Below are 18,427 nucleotides of genomic sequence, written 5' to 3'. Positions count from 1 at the left end.
AGACTAAAGATAAGCTTTTGAATCTGATCAGCACTGTCTTCTAAATACCAGAATCCTTTAAAAGTGATACCACTGCACATTTATCTACATCACTGTTCAAATTACTATATGGCATTTATGCAAGCTCTCTCTTCTAGCTTCTTTTAAAACTTCTAAATTGCTCACCAAGAATGACTAATATAATGACAGAATTATCTAGAATTTTATCTTTCTATGAGCAGAACAGTTTCTAAACTCACAACAGGCCAGAAAAGTCAAATTGGCTTAAGAAATTAAGCATTTACTCCAGATGAGATCAACGACCTCCTCCTGGGGATTAGGTGTACCTGGGGGTCAGTACTGAACTTCAGAGGAGAACTTCATTCAACTCGAATCTGGTCAGAGAAAGAAATATCAGGCTTTAGGGAATAGACAGCGAACGATTGTGGCCCTAAAATTTTGTGGTGGGGATTTGTGTTACTGCCCAAAGATGGCACTGACTCCTATCACTGGATGTTAACCCCCTTCCAAGTTTCATTCATTCAACTGATTGTTCAGTGCTGCTCCTATAGAGAACATCCCAGCTCCCGCTGAAATCCCATATCCCCTGAGAGATGCAAGCCCGCTAAGGGTAGCTTCCTTGCCCTGGAGCCGTTTGACAAAATAATTAATATTTAGAGACAAGCGGAGGTAGGTGAAATTAAATTATTTTCATACTTTTATTTCCTTAAACAGTTTCATTACCTTTCTGGATTCGAAGATTCATACTTATCCCAGAAGGTCAGAGCTGGAAAGACCTCAGAGGTCAGACGGGGTAACCTTGCTTTGCTCAGTGAGTCGTCAGGGCGCTTAGCTAGTTGGCTGGCAGAACCAGAGCTTCATTTCATCTCCTGAATCCCAGTGACAGTGACCTTTTCTCTAAATAAAATCTCTCTATCAAAAATTGATACACTTTACAGACATATTTCAGACCCTGTTTTTATTTTAAGGCAAAACAATCCAAGACACAGAGGGTTAAAGCTATTCTCTCTGATCTGCTGTGTACAAGTGGACCCCCCTTCCCCTCAGCACCTCAGGGAATAACTGCTCCCTACCCCCGTCCCTGTGCCCCCGCCCCCAGCCTCCAGGGAGGCCCTTTCTGCCCTGCTTATTCTCACTCTGCCTTCTAAACCCTGAACGCTCCTAGCAGCTGGTGATGAAAACTCAAAAAGCTAATTGTTTTTGAGATGAGAGAGGAAGAGAAGAGGAAGACCAAAATAAAGAGGTAAAATCCTTGGGAAATTTAAAGCTACAGGTGGGGTTTGTAGAAATGGCATTTGGGGGGAATTTTTAATATTACTTACTGCTAATTTTCTTTCCTTTTTTTTTTTTTTTTTTTAAGTTGCTTTCTTGGGAAGGGAAGCTGTGAAATGGCTCTTTTTATTTTTTTTCTGGCTGCTTCGGGTCTTAGCTGTGGCATGCGGGATCTTTGTTGAAGCATGCGGGATCTTTTGTTGCAGCGCCCGGGCTTCTCTAGTTGTGGCGTGCGGGTTTTCTCTTCTCTAGCTGTGGCATGCACGTGGGCTCCAGGGCGCATGGGCTCTTTAGTTTGCAGCATGTGGACTCTCTCGTTGAGGCATGCAAGCTCAGTAGTTGTGGCGCGCGGGATTAGTTGCCCCGCGGCATGTGGGATCCTACCTCCCTGAGCAGGGATCGAACCCACGTCCCCTGCACTGGAAGGCGGATTCTTTACCACTAGACCACCAGGGAAGTCTTTCTAATGTCATTTACACACCCAAAGTCATTGTAATTTCAAAACATAAAATATGTAAGATAGGAAGACAGTTTAAAAAATGGAAAATTCCCAAAATGATTGTAGAGAAAGCTATTTTCCCCTCTCATTTGACTTGTGTCTGTTTTCTGTGTCTTTGTATCTTTAGCCCCAAACTCAAGTCACATATCAGCAAGGCTAGGTCACTAGACCTGATAGTCCTGAAGCCCCTTCTCCCATGTCCCAGGAGTGCTTACAGGACCCCAGTCCCGCGGCTGGTGGGCTGCCTTCCGAGGAAGCCTCGCCCTCTCAGAAGGCAGTGAGAGCAGAGCTCCAGCCTCTGCATGGACCACAGGAGCTCTGTCCAAGCTGCTGCATCCTGGCCTCAGGACGTAGCAAGTCACTGACCGTCCTCAAGCATCTGTGTCCTCATCCACAAAGTGGGCACAATGATAATGTATAACTTCACAGAGTTGTGAGGTTCTGATAAGAAGGAATCATGCTTTGGAAGCTCTCTGTAGGGCACAGAGAGCTGTAGTTTTCACTAAAGCCTAGTCATGGTTTGGATGAAGAACTAAGTGATTGCTGTACCCGCTCCTTGTGATACTTGGATACATCAGCAATGCTCACTCTGGACCCCATTTGTTTCAACAATAAAGGAGTAAATTTAGCCATTTGGAGAAGAAAGTCTACACTTAGGATCCAGACTTTTTTGCTTGAGAAGTTGATACAAGGACCTCCATCCTATGATACGCATGTAGGAATAGATTTCGCTTCCACGTAAGCAATATTGCACTTTAATAAATGTAGTAAATAATCGCATTTGTATGAGTGTATTGAGTGAAAGGCCTCTTCACTGGTAGCTCACAGAAGACATTTTTAACCAGTCTGCTATCACTATGCGGTGACTCACACAGCTAAGTTCCAACTCATGCGAGGACAGGGCGGTGCTTGCGCACCAATCTATCAGACCCAGGGAAACCGTCATGTGCCCAGGGCTGGGCGGATGGAAACCTCTCTTTGTTGATTTCTTCCTTTCTCTAACACCCAAGGCCAGGCAGGGGTCACCTGGCTAATAACAGCCATGAGGCACCTGAGGGACTTGTAGTTCTGAAGGTGCTGATTTTCCAACTCCCTCTTTGCTGTGACAGAGACCATCACACAGTCTGACCAGCATGGTCAAGGTTAAGTTTAGCCCTGCATTCTCCCCTGACCCCAGAGTCCCCAAACTGACCCCTCTAACTCCATGCTTCCCGGTCCTACCTGCTGTCCCACTGACTTTGCTTCTCTTCTCTCCCCTAAGATAGGGCTACTGAGGGACCCTCACTGGCCCCGTGGCGACTGCCAGGCAGGTGGCATCCTCAGGGCTTTCTGATGGGAAAACTGAGAGCTCTGGTGGTTTGCTCAAGGTTAGGAGTTGAACCTGGGGTTTCCAGGATTTTAGCCAGGAATCTTGCCATCCTTGCTTTAGATGGGGCAGATGTCTGGGGATCCATTAGCAAAAGTGGCTAAATGGGGCAGACAGGCAGAAATCTACCCACTTGGAACACGTCCCACAGTGCCTCTCCCTAGAGGACTGGCAACAGCTCTGAGGTTTTCTTATACCTGGAAGGCGGAGGAGAAAGGAGGGGAGATGGAGTTTTCAAGTCATCAGAGCAGCATTAAAGTACACAAACAACTACCGTGTGACCCCACATTCAGAGACTGGGCTCTGACTCACGGATATGTCATTCCTCTTAAATCCCTGTAGGAAACGCAAGATACAAGGACTAGGATGGAATGTAAACCATTTCTTAAGGAAGCATGCTAGCATTTCTCTTCTCCAAGAGTTTCCCTCCAAAGAGAACTTGAGCTCATCTTTTCTCCCTGATTCTCTACTGTGGCTGTAAGGGCTGCCTGTTACGGGGAAAGGGGCAGGAAGGAGGGTGTAGAGGCACGCAGGAGGGAGGCACAGGCTCCAGATGATGCAGCATCACGTCCACACCTCTGGGAGGCCCCTCTCCCGATGCTGTGAATTTCATCCATTTCTCTGGTGACTTCCCCAAGCGTCCCTCCATGTGGACCTTCCACACAGTCCAGCAAGAGGCCCCTCCTCCATCTCATCCCACCAACCCCTCCCTCACCCTCATTGCCTGTATATGGACAAAGTATAGCAAGATGTCCGTGCTATCGGGAAAGAGAAAACAAAAGCATAATTTTTAATTTTGTCCACCCATTTTGGGATCAGTACATCTGAGCTGGGTGGAGAGGGGAGGCTGGGCTCAAGCACCAGCCCAGAGAGGAGGCTGAGTGGAGATGCAGAGAATAAAATGCGAAGAGCAAAGAGTAGGCTTGGCCATGACTGGAGCTGGGAGAGACGCTGGAAACCACCCAGTGCTACCCTTTCCCTTCTGGTGGGAAGGGAAGCAGGGCCTGGAAGCTGACGCCAGGAAGAAAAACATCGACCTGCCGGCAGGGGTGGAAGGTGGTCCACTGGGTACAGATGGAGCTGAGTTCCAAGACTGCACTCCAGTTCTGGAAACCTCGACAAAACCCACCGAAGGCTCCCCAAGTCCCCCTCGCCCATTCCGGAGAACAGGTTTTGCTTCTGCCCTTTCCTTTTTGGGAGCAAGAGGAGGATTTTTGCCTAATCACTTCCCAATTCCTTCATCTGGAGTTGGGGATAGGAGCCTTTGTCTTTCGGGTGGCTATGCAGCTTAACACCCAGCATAAGGGCTGGCACAGCACAGGGCTCAACAAGTGTCCGTGCACCGCCACCAACCTCCCTCTCCGCTTTCCCATAAAGGACGCTAGTCTTTGGCAGAAATCTTGGGAAGGAGCGATACATTCTCTCCTTCCGCAGGATAAGCCGCTCGTGCAGGGAAGGTGGCGGAGCACAGAAGAAGGAGCCAGGCCCACAGCGGACAGGAGACCCCAGTGTGAGGAACTGGGGGCCCTGCGGGCACATCGGCCCCCTCTCTCCACTCTTGCTTCTCTGGGAAGAGCTCGGGTCTCAGGGATTCAGCCACGCGCACTTTCTTACCTTGAGAGGCAGCGCGGCAGGCGGGGCCGGGCAGCTCCTGCTGGTCTGGAGGAGCGCACGATGCCTGCCGAGCCTGGCGCTCCTGGGCCGCGTGGACGTGCCCGAGCCCTCAGCGCTCCGCGGGCGCTCCGGGCAGGGTGCCGGCGCCTCGCCACTTCCCCCGGACCGGGGGCTTTCAGCCGCGGCGGCGGCAGCCAGGGGCTGGGGAAGGGAGCCTCCCACGGCGTCCTGAGCCTTCGGGTCCGTGCCCCACACGTGCCGCGGGGCAGGACCGCCCGGCCAGGGCTTCCAGCCCGCGGAGGGACTGCGGCCACCGTCGCCCATGCCGCGAGCCGGGCTAGGGGGTCTGCATGGCCGGGGCTGCCGCCGTCCACGGGTCCCGGAGGCAGGGCATCTGCGAGCGCGCCCCCTCCTCGCATCCACGTCCCAGGTTTTCTTCTCTCCCTCTTTCCCCTCGTCGGGAGCAGAGCAACTGGGAGCAGCTGGTGCCTCTGTCCCACGGCCCTGCCTCTGCGGGGGAGGGGCAGCCGGGCCCCGCGGGAGCCCGAGGGCCCGGCCTGCCGAGAAGCCGGTCCCGGGACCCGAGAGAGAGCGTCCCTCTTCCGGGTCCCCTGCGGCCGCAGTCCGGGCGGGAGCCAGGGCGGGGCGGGCGCGCGCCGGGGTGGGCCGCAGCTGCACGGAGAGGAAGGAAGTTTTCATCTGCTGCTGCTCAGCCATGTCCTCCAGAGGCTCGGCTGGTCCAGCCGGGTCGACTTTCAGACCTCGGTGCCCAGGGATGCGAAGGCCGGCAGCTGCGGGCAGGCGTGACCTGGCCCCATGGCTCCACGACGGCCTGAGGAAGCAAATGATACACCTTCAGCCCAGGGGGAGTCTTCCCCCTGGAATGGGGAAGGAGTGGGGATGGAGGTTACCCAGCCGCGGGTCAGGACTGTGCATGAACAGACAGGCTGGGGGAGCGAGGCTGGGAGGGGACAGTTGGGACTCGGCTGCCCTCTCCCTGGTGTGTCTGATGGCTTTCCTTCTGTTATCCGGCCCCCTCCCCATGTTTGAATTGAAGACACTAAAGCTACTAGTTTCCATGCTTATCCTAAACTCCATATTAGCGACACCTGTTGTTTGGTGTCTGACACTGAGACGGATGCATGTAAAGATGAGCCCCCAGGACACTTCAAAGCTCACTTTCAATCTACCTTTCTCGCATCAGTGACACACAGTTGTAGACAACTTTAATGTTTTAATGAATTTCCACTTGAAATCATGTGGTTATTCAGGAATTCCCCAGGGGGTAGTCCCATAGTCCCACAGCAAAATACTAGGCATCACATACACACACACACACACACACACACACACACAGATAGATAAGTAGAAATAAAGAGATAAAGATGAAAAAGAGAAAATAAGAAAGAGAGAAAGATGAAATAAGAAAATCTATCCAGGTGACAAATCAAGCAGGAGGTTTTTTGTTAAATTATTTTAAGAAATACTTTAGTTTTCTTAAACTGTGAGAACAATAGGAAATCACCTGAAAATTCATCCAGTAATTCACATTTAGTGGGCTACTACAGGCTCAATATCCCTCACAATGGAAAAGAGCCCTTTGAGTCCTGCTGACCTTGATCCTGGGGACAGCATAGCAGTGAGTGGAAAAGGTCTTTTCTTTATCAATTTGAGCTTGACTGGGAGGGAACCAGGAAATGATCCTCTGAGACAAACTGGCACGTGGCCTGGAGTGCTGGCAGCAAACTAGCCTGAGCCACAGCCTCCCAACTCCTGACCATGACCTCCCACAGGCAGTGTACCTTCAGTGGCCGAGGGCACCGGCCCTGGCTGACCACCGCTGGCCGGGGCGGCTCCTTGGAAATTCTCAGCCTGGGTGGATGGCGCCCTGTGTTTGTTTTCCTTCTTAAACATCTTCACACAGCTTTTCCACCCAAGTTTATGGAGGCTTCTCCTTGTTTCCAGACAGCTGACAAATGACTCAGTCTACATGTGTCCAGAGCTGTCTGGGCCAGGCTCTGGGCGCTGTAGCCCTTTTATAACAAACACCATGACAGAGAAAATTGCAGCAAAACATATGGCCAAGTCTCAGACTTATCCATTGAAATTATGACATATTGATCTGATTATATTTATTTTCAACAAAAATCCCATGTGAGTGATGTCTAGGCCTCTTTATGTAACTCACTCTCCTATAAAAGAACTTACTTGGACATTGTAACCACTCAACAAGTATTGTACTAGTTGGTTAACCGATTAACTCTGAATAAGGCCAGTGGGGAGCTCTGTCTTCCTGCAGAACAGGAATTTGGGGAGAAGTACCGTTGTCTTGTCTTAGCTTCCAGGGGTTCGAGCATCACACTAGTTGCTCTGCATTTCTGTTATTCACAGTTCAACCCCATCCTGAGAGGCAGGGGGCAGTGTTTCCACTGCACAGGTGAGGAAGGTGGAGCTCGGGGAGGGGAAATGATTGCCTTTTTACCACAACTGCCCCAGATGGGCAGGGGTTTAAGGAACCATCAGAAGAGAAGTTTCACTTCAACTCCAACCTGCAAATAAAACAATGTACTAGGGGCTTCCCTGGTGGCGCAGTGGTTGAGAGTCCGCCTGCCAATGCAGGGGACACGGGTTCATGCCCTGGTCCGGGAAGATCCCACATGCCGCGGAGCGGCTGGGCTCGTGAGCCATGGCCGCTGAGCCTGCGCGTCCGGAGCCTGTGCTCCTCAGCGGAAGAGGCCACAACAGTGAGAGGCCCGCGTACTGCAAAAAAAAAAAAGCAAAAAACAACAAAGTACCACAAAGTCTGTGGTGGTGGTGAGTTCAGGACAATTCTCTCTTCCGACTTGTTATTAGCAAGGCTGCCGCAGAGATGATTACTGCCAAATGTTTCATGTCTAGGTTGTTTGGGCTGGCCTGGGAGGAGAGTAAACAAATGGCGGGGATGCCACTGGGGGGTTGACAGGAGGGCGGAGGGACTTACCTGGAGGACACGTGTAAGACACCTCCTTAGTATTGGGGGGACTTTTAGGGAGCTGGGGTTCTCTGTGAGAAGTAGGGGCAGGTGCCAGAAAAACATGGGTTTCTGCTGTGATGTAAATAGCAGAGGGACTGAGAGCACGAGCTTTGGTACTACACAGACATTTTTCTGAGCCCACTGTGTGGCTTTGTGACCTTGAGCAAGTTACTTAACCTCTCTGATAATCAGTTTCCTCTTCTCTGCGTTAACAATACCCACTTCATAGGGTTGCTGAGAGGATGAAGTGGAAGTGTCTGTCAACGCCTTGTTTAGCATAGTATCGGGCACAAAAAGGTTTCTCGATAAATGTTAGCATTTCTTAGAATGCATATGCACACACTTTTCAGGCCTAGGAAGTTTGGTTGACCCAATGGAACAATTTGAGCTGTTGCATGAAATCTTTTTTTTTTAAACCTGCAATGGCAATCATATGCAAGTTTGTATGCTTCCTATCTGATGGGTAAGCATCTGAGAACTGAAGAAGTCACTGCGATGAGGGAAGGGTTAAGGTTAGGGTTAGCAGTGAGTTTGGGGTCTGGAGGTCTGACATGATCATTTATTAGCTGTGACTCACAGCAAGTTTCTGACCCTCAGTGGACTTACCTGAGCAAAATATATTTCTGCCCTTTCTGTCTTACAGAATTGTTTTGAAGGTCAAAGGGGATAATCTGTGTAACAGTACTCTGTAAACACAAAATTAATATTTATTAAGTCTTTACATCAGGATGGGTGTTGTTATAATAATATCATTAATAATAACTCTAAACTTAACCATCGTCTGATTTCTCTGAAAACTCAAGATCTCTTTGTCTGAAAGGATTCTAAATTGATTTCATATTTCTCCACCACCACTGACCTTCAAGATTCATAAGGTGTGAAGGCAAACAACAGATAATTTAAACTGGACTCTATTTCTGCTAATGACCTCTTCTCATCACTTCTAGCGAGAAAAGAAGATTCTAGAAACTTAACATGGGTGGAGCGGGGAGTGGGCACTGAGGAGAGATGTCAGGGCTTCTCTCTCTCCAACCTTGTGACAACCTCATGCAGTCGGCAGCTGAGCCCCCTTCCAGAGACGCAGAAAGAGACTGAGAGCACCGGGGTCTGGGGCTCGGGCGCAGCAGCGGAGATTTCATCGGATCTGGATCCCTCCTCCCCTCTCTAGACCGGTGGATGGTGCACACAGCTGGTCCAGCCCGTCTGCTCCTCTCTCCAAACCTGGGCTCCCTGGAAAGGCCCACCCACCCACATGAGCTGCCTTGCTGCCCAGGGAGCTACTCGCTAAAGTTGTTTCTCTAGCGTTCTTAAGAGCTTAAATGATTTAAGATTGTACAAAATGGTACCTTATCAAGATCTGTTGTCTGAATTGAAGAAAAGTAATTCTCCCAAGAGTAGTGATTCCAGAGAAAGAGTGTTAGAGGACCATGTCCCGGGGGTCCCAAGGGCTCCTGGAAATATTCCATTCAGGAGTGACATCCTCTCCACACGCACTCATTCTCTCAGGGGAGTTCACGCCACCCGTCCTTGGCAACTAAATTTGGACCCTTCTGGAGTCCCTGTGCCCAGTTTGGTCGTGACCTTCCGGCATTAGCGCCTGATAAGAAGAGAAGAAGGTGGTAACTATAGTCCTCTCCTGCCAAAGGATATGTTTTGGAAAATGCACTGTTTAAAAATAATTTTCCAAGAATTTTCTTCCTTCTTTTTTTAATTTTTCTTTTTTATTTTTGGCTGCATTGGGTCTTCATTGCTGTGTGCGCGTGGGCTTTCTCTAGTTGCAGCGTGTGGGCTTATTGCGGTGGCTTCTCTTGCGTAGCATGGGCTCTAGGCGTGCGGGCTTCAGTAGTTGTGGCTCGCGGGCTTAAACCGTAGACTCAGTAGTTGTGGTACCCGGGCTTAAGTTGCTCAGTGGCATGTGGGATCTTCCCGGACCAGGGCTTGAACCCGTGTCTCCTGCACTGGCAAGCGGATTCTTAACCACTGCACCACCAGGGAATTCCCGGAAAATGCATTCTTGATTCAAGAAAGAACGAGAGACAAGGCGGAGGCGGGGGTGGGCCTGAGGGAGAGCTTGGCAGAAATGAAGCCTGAATGGTTAGGGAGGCAGAGAGAGTGGACCCGAGCAGAACTCTGTGGGGCCCCCAATTACAAAGGCCTCTCCATGTCCCCTGCCTCTTGTTTGTAGAAAAGCTGAAGTCTCCCAGGCCTCCCTGAGTCCAAAAGAGTGAGCCCAAGCAGGTTATGATCAGGACAATAGGGTCCCAGACTCAATGTCTGATGCACACTCCTGAGCTGTTTTACAGACACTATACCTGCCACCAGAGGGAAAAATCTCACTGCATGATGACCAGACTGCAGCCATGATATAACTGCCACACCCTGAGCAGTACTGAGTCTATGGCTAGCACAATTCCAAGAACTGGCCTCAAGAGAATGGGATTAGCACTGTTGCTCATGATCATCTATACCTTTGTGGGCATCAAAGTAATTATAGCTTGCTCTGCCCGTATACATAAGCAGGCAACCAAAACTGTCAGCAAAGAGATACTACAGACACATGTCAACATCTTCCACTCTAAGACCTCAACGCCCTTTCTCAGCATGAAGAAGTTACAGAAGATGTACCTTCGTTCCTAATCCCATAGAAAAGAAATGATATCTGATGGGGGCGGGGGTGAGGGGTGGGGGTGGGGGGGATTTGTAAGTAGCTCTTTGCAGGAAACTGTCCTCAGCAGGAAACCCCCTTTCTTGTTACTTTAGCAAAGCATCTTATGGAAAAACCCCGAACAAACTTTTTGGCTAACCCAATATATTGTAACTAACCTTAAACCAGGCACCCACATGCTCTGCTCATCTCCAGCCCAAGCACACTTTTCAAATCTTCTGATCACACAATACCTTGCCTAACTTGTTGGTTCTTTCCTTAGATCAGAGAAGTAGAAATGAAGAATAAGTAATTAACAGATGATCAGATCTCTTCCCTAGCTTCCCCTTCAGTAATCTTGTGGACAGACTGTGTGAACAACACAGCATCTAAAGAAAATCACAAGAAGTTGAGAAGCCTGCACGCAGTGGGGGAGGGTGATGACTCTGACCCCCTATCTAAATGATTAACTGAAATTATGCCCCTTTTTTTCCCTTTAAAAACTGTCATGGCTTAGTAGAATCTTCAGAATTGGTCTTGGGACATGAGTCCACCTTCTCCCCAGATTGCGGGCTTTTCTGATTAAAGCATTTTTCCTTTCTACCAACCACTGCCTCTCAGATATTGATTTTTTGGTTTGTTTGTTTTTGTTGCATTTTTGAATTTTATTTTATTTATTTTTTATACAGCAGGTTCTTGTTAGTTATCTACTTTATACAAATTAGTGTATACATGTCAATCCCAATCTCCCAATTCATCACACCACCACCACCACCACCCTGCTACTATCCCCCCTTGGTGTCTGTATGTTTGTTCTCTACATCTGTGTCTCTATTTCTGCCCTGCAAACTGGTTCATCGGTACCATTTTTCTAGGCTCCACATATATGCGTTAATATATGATATTTGTTTTTCTCTTTCTGACTTACTTCACTCTGTATGACAGTCTCTAGATGCATCACATCCACATCTCTACAAATGACCCAATTTCATTCCTTTTTATGGTTGAGTAATATTCCATTGTATATATGTACCACATCTTCTTTATCCACTCATCTTTTGATGGGCATTTAGGTTGCTTCCATGACCTGGCTATTGTAAATAATGCTTCAATGAACATTGGAGTGCATGTGTCTTTTTGAATTATGGTTTTCTTTGGGTATATGCCCAGTAGTGGGATGGCTGGGTCATATGGTAATTCTATTTTTAGTTTTTTAAGGAACCTCCATACTCGGGTATTGATTTTTGGGTGGTGAGCAGCCAGACCTGAGATCAGTAACAAGAGTGATGGCAGGAATCAGCACTGAGCATTCCTGCTCAGGCCATACAAATAAAGCTTCAGGACTTTCCAGAATATTCTGTCTACTGGTTAGAAATGCACCTTCACAGTTGTAGCTTGGTTTCCTCCGTTATCATAAGGAGATTTGCCTAATAGTGAGCTTGATGGTGGTGACAGTGAGAGCTGCCATTTACGAAAAATCTCTTTTATGCCTGACACGGCCAAGGGCACTTTATATATATGACTTCTCACCCCCAGAACAAGGTAAATATTAGACTCTGTCTCAAAGACAGGAACACAAAATCTGCAGAAGTTAAACTGCTTTCCCAAAGTGACATAGCAATGAGGTAGACCCAGGTCTTTCAGGATCCAAAGTCCATGCCCTTTCCACAATGCCACATTGCCTCCCAATGAATATATTTAGAGGACAACCTTATCTTCCATTTTACAGACAAAGACTTGAGATTTGGAGAGGTTAAAAAAAGAAAATTTTCTCACATCCTCCCCAGGTTCCAGGGGCACGTGGTCCCCTCAACTCCTCCACTCCTTACTTTCTCCAAACCCAGTCCCCTGTGACTATTTTTTCCTCTCCTCCAAAAGCAAGCTGGGCTCATTTCTTCAGGAGATGACACTGTGTCAGATAGTCCCCTTGTGATGACTATTTATGGAGGAACCAGATGGAAACGCTTGGGAAATGCTCTGATTAGAAAGAGGCTTTCATTTCCATCCTGCTTCTATTTCCTTTACTGCCTGCCACCCAACTCCATACACACATGGGTGTGTTCTGAGCGATTCTTTGTATGTTAAGTTGCTATGTGTCTACACTGGCATCTGATCACACAGGCTGATGCTTTTGAAGTAAATGGAAAAATTTCTTGAACAGATCAGAGCACTGGCCTGAGGAACTCGAACGCTCTGTCCTGTGTCGAGCTTAGATGGCCATCCTCTCGTTCACGGTTCTGAGACACTTTCTACTACGAGGCGCTGGGCAGTTAGAGGTGGGGTCCTTGCAGTGAGCAGGACCACTCCACCGAGGGGCTGGGGTGGGGGGAGGAGAAGGGCGGCTTGAAGGGGAGGAGTGTGTTTGGGGTCTGTGTTCGCTGAGGTCCGGGCCAGAGCCAGAGGCTGTACCTCTTCACTTGGTCTGTAATTGTCCCTTGGGGAAGCCATCCTCAGAGGGCTGTGAGTTTACTGGAAGGAGGCTTCACGGAAGCTTGATTAGTTGAGTAGCAATGATTTCAAGTGCACATTTTGTAAGTTCCAGGTGAACTTGGTGACGGCGCAGTTTGATCCCACGTGCCCGGCACCTCCCATCTGCTCTCCTGTTTAGTCCTCGGGATGCAGAGCCTGAGGCCCAGGGAGGTGGGTCAACTTGTCCACTGCTGCTGACCAGAGGCAAAGCCAGCCCTCAGCCCTTCTGTCATAACTGCACACAGGGCCCTGATGGCACCAGGTGGCTCCCAGACCCACCCAGGCCACACTCCCTGCCACCCCATCGCATCCTGGCAGTGCCCAGCCCATCCTGGCCAGCCGACTATACTGACGCTCTGCACCCGTCTTCCAAGCCCCAGGTCTGCACGCCCATGAGCCTAGGTCCCCAGTGTCTCCAGCCTTGTCAACTCCACAGACAGTACTTTGCCTGCACCACCCCTGCTTTCCCAGACTCTCCTCCCACTCTTCCTCTGTGGGGTCCCCTCAGACAGGACAGGTGAGTTCCCCAGGGCCACCGTGCAAAGCCTCCACCCCGACCCTGGCTGAGCTCTCCCCTTCCAGGTCCTCCCCATCCTTGCTAGACACTCTGGCCATCAGTAATACTTCCTTTTCTAGCACTTTCTGCCAAAAACATTCATTCTGATGCCAATGGTAGAAGTAAGAAAGAAAAGACAGGAAAGAAGGAAGTTTTCAAAAGGCTTTAGAAATTTTCTTTTTTCTAACTCCTGACACAGTCTCAAAAGCCATCTGAAATATTTTAATGTTGCAACTCCTCTCCCATAAGTAAAATATTAGGCTCAATTGTAAACTCAGATCAGAACTACATATTGGTAATTTTTTAATATACACCAGACTACAAAGTTTATTGAGACTCTATGGAACTATGACTAATTCAGCAGTGAGCTTGAAAAGCTATGTGTCTGATATACTTGCATAGTGAGGCACCGTTTACATAGAAGTGAAGGTTTTATCAGGTCTTAATAGGAACAGTTGTATCCATATGATGAGCACCCTCTTTTCACCCTCTGGTAATGGCCCTGCATGAAGGCTTTGAAGGGAAAACACAGTGATCCTCAGCCCTTGTTGGGGAGTTTGATCTTTTGCACTACTCCTTAATTCCTGAAAGTGTAGAATGATCCAGAAGTCAAGAACCAGTCCCCTGGATCAGTGTTAAACAGAACATCTGTCCCAAAAAAGGTACAATGTGATCACTTAAGCAATAGGGAGGGAGAAATCTAGAATTAATAAGGCTGGATAATATTGGGGATCCTTACTTGTCCAATGGATTCCCAGCTTCAGTTTTAGGATTTCCCAGCTTCTGCTGTACTTTTTTTTTTTAAGTTTCTTAAAATAAATTTATTTATTTTATTTATTTATTTTTGTCTGCATTGGGTCCTCAGGTGCACAGGCTTTCTCTAGTTGGCAAAACACAGTGGCTACTCTTTGTTGCAGTGCGCGGGCTTCTCATTGCAGTGGCTTCTTTTGTTGTGGAGCATGGGCTCTAGGCGCACAGGCTTCAGTGGTTGTGGCTCACAGGCTCAGTAGTTGTGGCTCGCGGGCTCTAGAGCGCAGGCTCAGTAATTGTGGCACACGGGTTTAGTTGCTCTGTGGCATGTGGGATCTTCCCGGACCAGGGCTCGAACCCATGTCCCCTGCATTGGCAGGTGGATTCTTAACCACTGCACCACCAGGGAAGCCCTCTGCTGTACTTCTTGACAGGAGCTTCAGGCTGAAGGACTGTCCCCTAACAGAGACAGACCTAGGCTTTGGTCTGGAGAGAGTGATGGAGAGGAAGGAGCCGTGGACCAGACTGCAGTACTAGCCTCACACCTTACCAGTAGCACAGATGTGAGGGTTCAACTTCTGCACGTAAAATTTTTTTTAATTTTTATATTTTAACTTCAGAATGTTACTGAATATATTTTACTTCATAGTGTTACTGAATAATTACCATGTTAGGACCATAGAAGGGAATTTGAATCCTGACGCTTTCTTCTAATATAAGACAAATAGATTGAACAACTGATGTCATTGCCAGGAAGTGACACAAGTTCACTATTTTAACAAATGCTACCGAGCATCTCCTGTGTGCCAGGTGCTGTGAGTCCTGTGTGACAGGGTTACAGAGGTGAGACTGCACTGTCAGTGCCCAAAGCAGCTTAGACCCTGTGGAGTGCAAACTGCGCAAGCAAGTAAACGTCCTTAGAGGCCATGAAACCAAAGTGCCACAGGGCTCAGAAGAAAGGACATCATATTAGAGTGGGGAGAGTCAATAGAAGACGGCCTTTGTGGGCTGAATGTTTGTGTCCCTCCAAGATTCACATCGAAACCTAGTCCCAGAGGAATTGTGTTTGGAGGTGGGGCCTTTGGGAGATAATCAGGTCATGAGGGTGGAGCCCCTTTGGTGGGATTAGTGTCCTTACAAGAAGAGGCCAGAGGGCAGTTCCTGCTCTTTCTGCCACGTGAGGACACACCAAGAGTCAGCAGTGGGCAACCAGGAATAGGGATCTCGCCAGACACCAAGTTGGCCAGCACCTTGATCTTGTATTTCCCAACCTCCAGAGCTGTGAGAAATACGTTTCTATTGTTGATAAGCCACTCAGTTTATGGTATTTTGTGATAGCAGCCCAAGCTGAGACGGAAATGGGGTGCTGCTATAATAAATACTTAAAAATGTGGAAGCAGCTTTGAAACTGGGCAGTAAAGGAACTTTTAAAGGCAGTGCTGGTGCAAGCTCAGAAAGGAAAGGAGAGCTGTAGAGAAAGCTTCCATCTCCTTAGAGATCACATAAATAGTCATGTACAGAATGTTGGCAGATATATGGATGGAAAAGGCCGTTCTGATGGGGTCTCAGATGGAAACAAGGAACGTGTTACTGGACAATGGAGAAAAGGCAATCCTTCTTATAAATTGGCAAAGAACTTAGCTGAATTGTGTTTGTTTCCTAGTGTTTTGTGGAAGGCAGGACATGGGAGTGATAAAATTGAATATTCAGCTGAGGAGGGTTTTTCTTGTCCGTGTGGCTTTCAGGATCTTAGTTTTCCAACCAGGGATCAAACCCGTGCCCCCTGCAGTGGAAGCTTGGAGTCCTAACCACTGGACCACCAGGGAATTCCTAGCTGAGGAGGTTTCTAAGTGAAGTGTTAAAGGAAAGGCTTGGCTCCTTTTGACTTCTTATAGTAAATTGTGAGAAGAGAGAAATGGCTTGAAGATGGTATTATTAAGCAAAAAGGAACTAGAACTTGAAGATTTGAAAAATTATCATATTACAAAGAAAATGAGAAAGCATGTTTGGAAGAGAACACTTAAGGTGTGGCCAGGCGACTGATAAGTAGATTAGTATGAGTGTGAACTGCGTCAGAGAAGACTTGAATAGACATTTCTCCAAAGGGGACATACAGATGGCCAACAGGCACATGAAAAGATGCTCCACATCATTAATCATCAGAGAAATGCAAACCAAAACTACAATGATAGATCATCTCACATCTGTCAGAATAGTTATCATCAAGAAGTCTACAAATAACAAATGTTGGTGAGGGTGTGGAGGAAAGGGAGCCCTCGTGGTGCACAATTGGTGGGAATATAAATTGGTGCAGCCGGTATGGAAAACAGTATGGGGATTCCTCAAAAATTAAAAATAGAACTACTATATGATCCAGCAATTCCACTCCTGGGTATATATGCAAGGAAAACGAAAACACTAATTTGAAAAGACACATGCACCCCAATGTTCATAACAGCATTATTTACAATGACCAAGATATGGAAGCAACCTAAGTGTCCATCAACAGATGAATGGATAAAGAAGATGTGGTATAGGGCTTCCCTGCTGATGCAGTGGTTGAGAGTCCGCCTGCCGTTGCAGGGGACACAGGTTTGTGCCCCAGTCCAGGAAGATCCCACATGCCGCGGAGCGGCTGGGCCCATGAGCCATGGCCGCTGGACCTGCGCGCCCGGAGCCTGTGCTCCGCAACGGGAGAGGCCACAACACTGAGAGGCCCGCGTATCGCATAGAAAAAAAAAAAAAAAAAAAAGATGTGGTGTATGTATACAATGGAATATTAGCCATAAAAAAGAATGAAATTTTGCCATTTGCAACAATGTGGATGGACCTAGATGGTATTATGCTTAGTGAAATAAGTCAGAGAAAGCAATTACTGTATGTTATCACTTATATATGGAATCTAAAAAATAGAACAAATGTATGTAACAAAACAGAAACAGACTCACAGATATAGAGAACAAACTAGTGGTTACCAGTGGGGAGAGGGGCACGATGGGGGTATGGGATTAAGAGACACAAACTACTGTGTATAAAATAGGTGAGATAAGAGCCAGCATGGAGCACCAAGGTGTGGTGGGCACGTAGTCATGCCCAGCAGGCAGGTGCAGATGACTCAGGTGTGCAGGTCTGGTTCACCTTCGCCTGGCGGACCAGGCAGAATCAGCAACCTCAACCAGGCATGTGTGGATTTGCTTCTCACCCATGCTCTCTGCATTTCAGAAGGAAATCCTGCAATAGCAGAAAAAAGGCCTTATTTATCTTGATAGGCCACGTCAAGTACAAGAGGAGTGAGGGGTAGAGGGCAGCAAGAAACACTTAAAAGTGCAACTGTTTGAAAACAGAATGCTTTTCATTAGGTCTGTGCAGCTGCTTAAATAATGGAAAATGACTGTTTATTCCATTTAACACACATAGGCATTAAAACCCCTTTTTTTAAACTTTGCTTCACTTATCTCCACCTGGTAGTCAGGGGAGAGGAAAAGGTCCTTGCTTGTGAAGCAACTTGGAAGATGCCAGGAAGGCCTACTTGGCCTAAAAGTTATGCTTATCAGAGTGACATAGACCCAAAAGATCTATCCCCATGGATTCATTTCTCTGGGTTAATCATTGCCTTGGGGGTGAGGGTGGATTCTCCTTTAATACACTAATTACTCTGGGGGGAGCAAACCCACCACACTCTAGTGTCTCGGTGCAAGTGGTTTTCTTAGGCTGCATCCTTAGGAGGGCCCAGGGGTGCAGACTGGAGGAACAAGCCTCACTCACCGCCCCAGGGAGCTCCCCACAAGCCGAGGATCCGGGGCAGCTGAGGAAGATAAAGGGTTAATGAGCTCAGTGTTTCCAGCTGTAGTTGCAGCCGTTTCTTTTAGTCACTTTCTACTTCTAAAATAGCGTAAGTGACGTAAAAAATTTTAAAGATAATTTTCATCCTTTCCAGCTCTTTGTTATTACAAATATTTGCTTCTGAAAGAAACATGTTCGCACGTGTACACTTATGTGACTGTGCTTTTTTGGTTTGTTTTGAGTTTAGCAAGAGGAAAAAACCAGTTAACACTAAAAAAAATCCAGCCAAGCAGAAAATTGGGAACAGCAGCAGCTGTGAGGAGAGATGTGCACACCGGGTACAAATGAGTTTCCTTTCCCCCCCGCCCCGAGACTCTGTCCTCAGTCCTCTGAGTCACCAGAGGCCCATCGGATAGGCGGCCATGGTGTGGGCGGGATGGTGTCTGAGGAGAGAAGGGAGA

At 47.9% G+C, this 18,427-nt stretch overlaps 1 protein-coding gene across 3 annotated transcripts in view; it reads right to left on the bottom strand.

Annotated features, from left to right (window-relative positions):
- The window catches only part of PSD3 (pleckstrin and Sec7 domain containing 3), a 571,362-nt gene extending 566,008 nt beyond the window's left edge, over positions 1-5,354 (bottom strand). Inside the window, exon 1 of one of the 3 annotated variants that reach the window (XM_073798607.1) lies at positions 4,752-5,354. In XM_073798607.1, the coding sequence (XP_073654708.1) occupies positions 4,752-5,075 (324 nt within the window). In that variant the 5' untranslated portion in view covers positions 5,076-5,354. The remainder of the gene's footprint in view (positions 1-4,751) is intronic. The other 2 variants (XM_033848747.2, XM_073798608.1) reach the window with 2 other exon arrangements.
- Positions 5,355-18,427: the final 13,073 nt, after the last annotated feature.

This window comes from Tursiops truncatus, chromosome 21 (assembly GCF_011762595.2).
Source record: "Tursiops truncatus isolate mTurTru1 chromosome 21, mTurTru1.mat.Y, whole genome shotgun sequence".
NCBI lineage: Eukaryota > Metazoa > Chordata > Mammalia > Artiodactyla > Delphinidae > Tursiops > Tursiops truncatus.
The sequence above is the reverse complement of the archived record's forward strand: the minus strand, read 5'-3'. Positions and strand labels throughout refer to the sequence as shown.